The sequence below is a fragment of the Rhea americana genome, unplaced genomic scaffold, assembly GCF_003343005.1.
Source record: "Rhea americana isolate MKP2758 unplaced genomic scaffold, rheAme1 scaffold_58, whole genome shotgun sequence".
Lineage (NCBI taxonomy): Eukaryota > Metazoa > Chordata > Aves > Rheiformes > Rheidae > Rhea > Rhea americana.
The window spans coordinates 1,031,535-1,033,490 of NW_028186734.1; the positions used below are offsets into that span (position 1 = coordinate 1,031,535).

Consider the following 1,956-nt stretch of genomic DNA (forward strand, 5'->3'; position numbering starts at 1 on the left):
CGGACGTACTCCCGCAGACTAGCGCAATGTGTATTTTTCAGTTAAAAGTTGCAAATTGGTGTTTAGTTAAACTACAATAATGATACAGCCCRGAGCTGTGTCTCAATGTATGTTCTCAGCTCTTTTGGCATGTTCTGATGAGGGTAACCGCGTGCAGAAGAGAGCTGGGACTCACTCATTGCACGCACGCGAGAAAGTAACATTCAGCTCGTTGGAAYTTGAAGAAATGGTTAAACTGATTATAAAGCTGAAAATTGGCAAGATTTTGTGTTGCACAGATGCTCCTCTTTCTCTTTCCTTTGTACTTGGCTCCCAACTGGTATTTGCGATCCTGCACAGAGGATTCCTTAACCTGACCTCTATGATTTTAGAATTAATGACACTTTGGCTCTTGAAAATTGTTGACTTTTCTCTCCACAGATGTTTTGCTTTCCTCCTTTTTGCCTGTCCTGAAATTTAAGAAGTTTGTGGTGTGAGCAAAGGAYGGATCTGTTGGAAGGGACAGACGCTGAGTGTTATTTATTTGTAGGCTTGAAGGCATTTGATAACATTTTGTGGCAGAACTTTTTCATTTTTTTTTCCCCTTGACCTATAGATTTTTCCTATTTGTCGATGTTTTGCATGTAAACATTGCTATGCATTCTGAATCTAACTCATAACTCCAAGTTATGTGGTAATAAATAGCTTTATTTTATATAAAAGACATAAACTACTACTCTTTTCCTGAATTTCTTTACCTTATCAATAAAAACAGCCTGTCGACAGCACTGAAGCCTGAACTCCACCCAGTGGCTCCCCTCGACTTCAGGAACGTACTTGTAACCTAACTCATTGATGTTACCGCGTTTTGAAACGTACTTTAAGAAGCAATATGWCACAGTGCAACATTACACTTCCTAAAATCTCAGTAAGCAGCCATTAGTTGCCAGAGGGGATTTGCATTTGAGACACGGTGTCTTTTGACTAAAATTCCCCCACCTCAATCARCTCATTTGGTAGTGTGCATCTGCACAGCTCTTGCTGCTCCAAGCAAAAAGCCATTCTTCGCTGCAAGTTATTGGGGGTATTGATTAAGGAGCACTGTGGACATGAGCTGTGTGACTGACAAGCGTAAAAATAGGAAAGCCAAATCTTTCACTSAAACTTCTCTACTAAGAGAATTTCTACACCCTTTTTTTTCTTTTGCATTTTATGCTAATTTCAAAAGGCTGCTGATCGTTAAAACGTCGCGAGGAGTTYCAAAGGGACAAACCCAGGTATTTTTAACCCTTTCGGTTTAGAAACACGGCTGCACCGCTGCGTTTCTGCGGAGGGTGGGCATGGAAACCACCAGCGCGGGCACGGAGGGGAAGGCGTGACAAAACCCGAGCAGCTTAACGCCGAGAGCACTTGCAAGCGCGGGCGGCAGAGGACAGCGGCGCGCGGCGGGGTGCGGAGAGGGGCGGGCCGGGCCAGGCCGGGCCGGGCCCGGGGCGGAGGGGGGGGAGCATATAAGGCGGGCGCGCTCGGGGGCCGGGCAGCAGCCGGCGGCGGCGACGATGGGGAGCGGCGGGCGGCTGGTGGCGCTGGGGCTGCTGGTGGCCTCGCTGCTGTGGGCGCCGGGGCAGGGCCAGCCCCGAGGTGAGRGCGGCGGGGTGCCCCGCCGCGGGGGTGCGCGGCTCGCTGCGTGCGGTGTGCGTGCAAATGCTTGCAGCGCCTGTTCGCAAAGGCGCCGGGTGCCGGGCAGGGTTTCTTTGGGGGAGTCCCCGCGGGGTGCCCCTTCCCGCTGCGGGAGAGCCGCCGCAGCGGGCTGGGGGCCGGCGGAGCCGTCCGCGCTTCGCCGATCTGCTCTGCGCGGCGCTCCCCCCACCCCTTTCTCCCCATCCCCGCGGCCGCCCTCCCCCTCCGGGAGCCTTTTCTCTCCCCGCGGCGCCGGGGGCCGCCCACTGCCTTTGTGGGAGGCGAGAAACCCGGGGG

At 52.7% G+C, this 1,956-nt stretch overlaps 1 protein-coding gene across 1 annotated transcript in view; it reads left to right on the forward strand.

The window, feature by feature from the left end:
• Positions 1–1,532: 1,532 nt before the first annotated feature.
• The window catches only part of LAMA1 (laminin subunit alpha 1), a 101,604-nt gene continuing 101,180 nt past the window's right edge, over positions 1,533–1,956 (forward strand). The window contains exon 1 of the mRNA XM_085319357.1: positions 1,533–1,620. Coding sequence (XP_085175483.1) covers positions 1,539–1,620 — 82 coding nt within the window. The 5' untranslated portion in view covers positions 1,533–1,538. The remainder of the gene's footprint in view (positions 1,621–1,956) is intronic.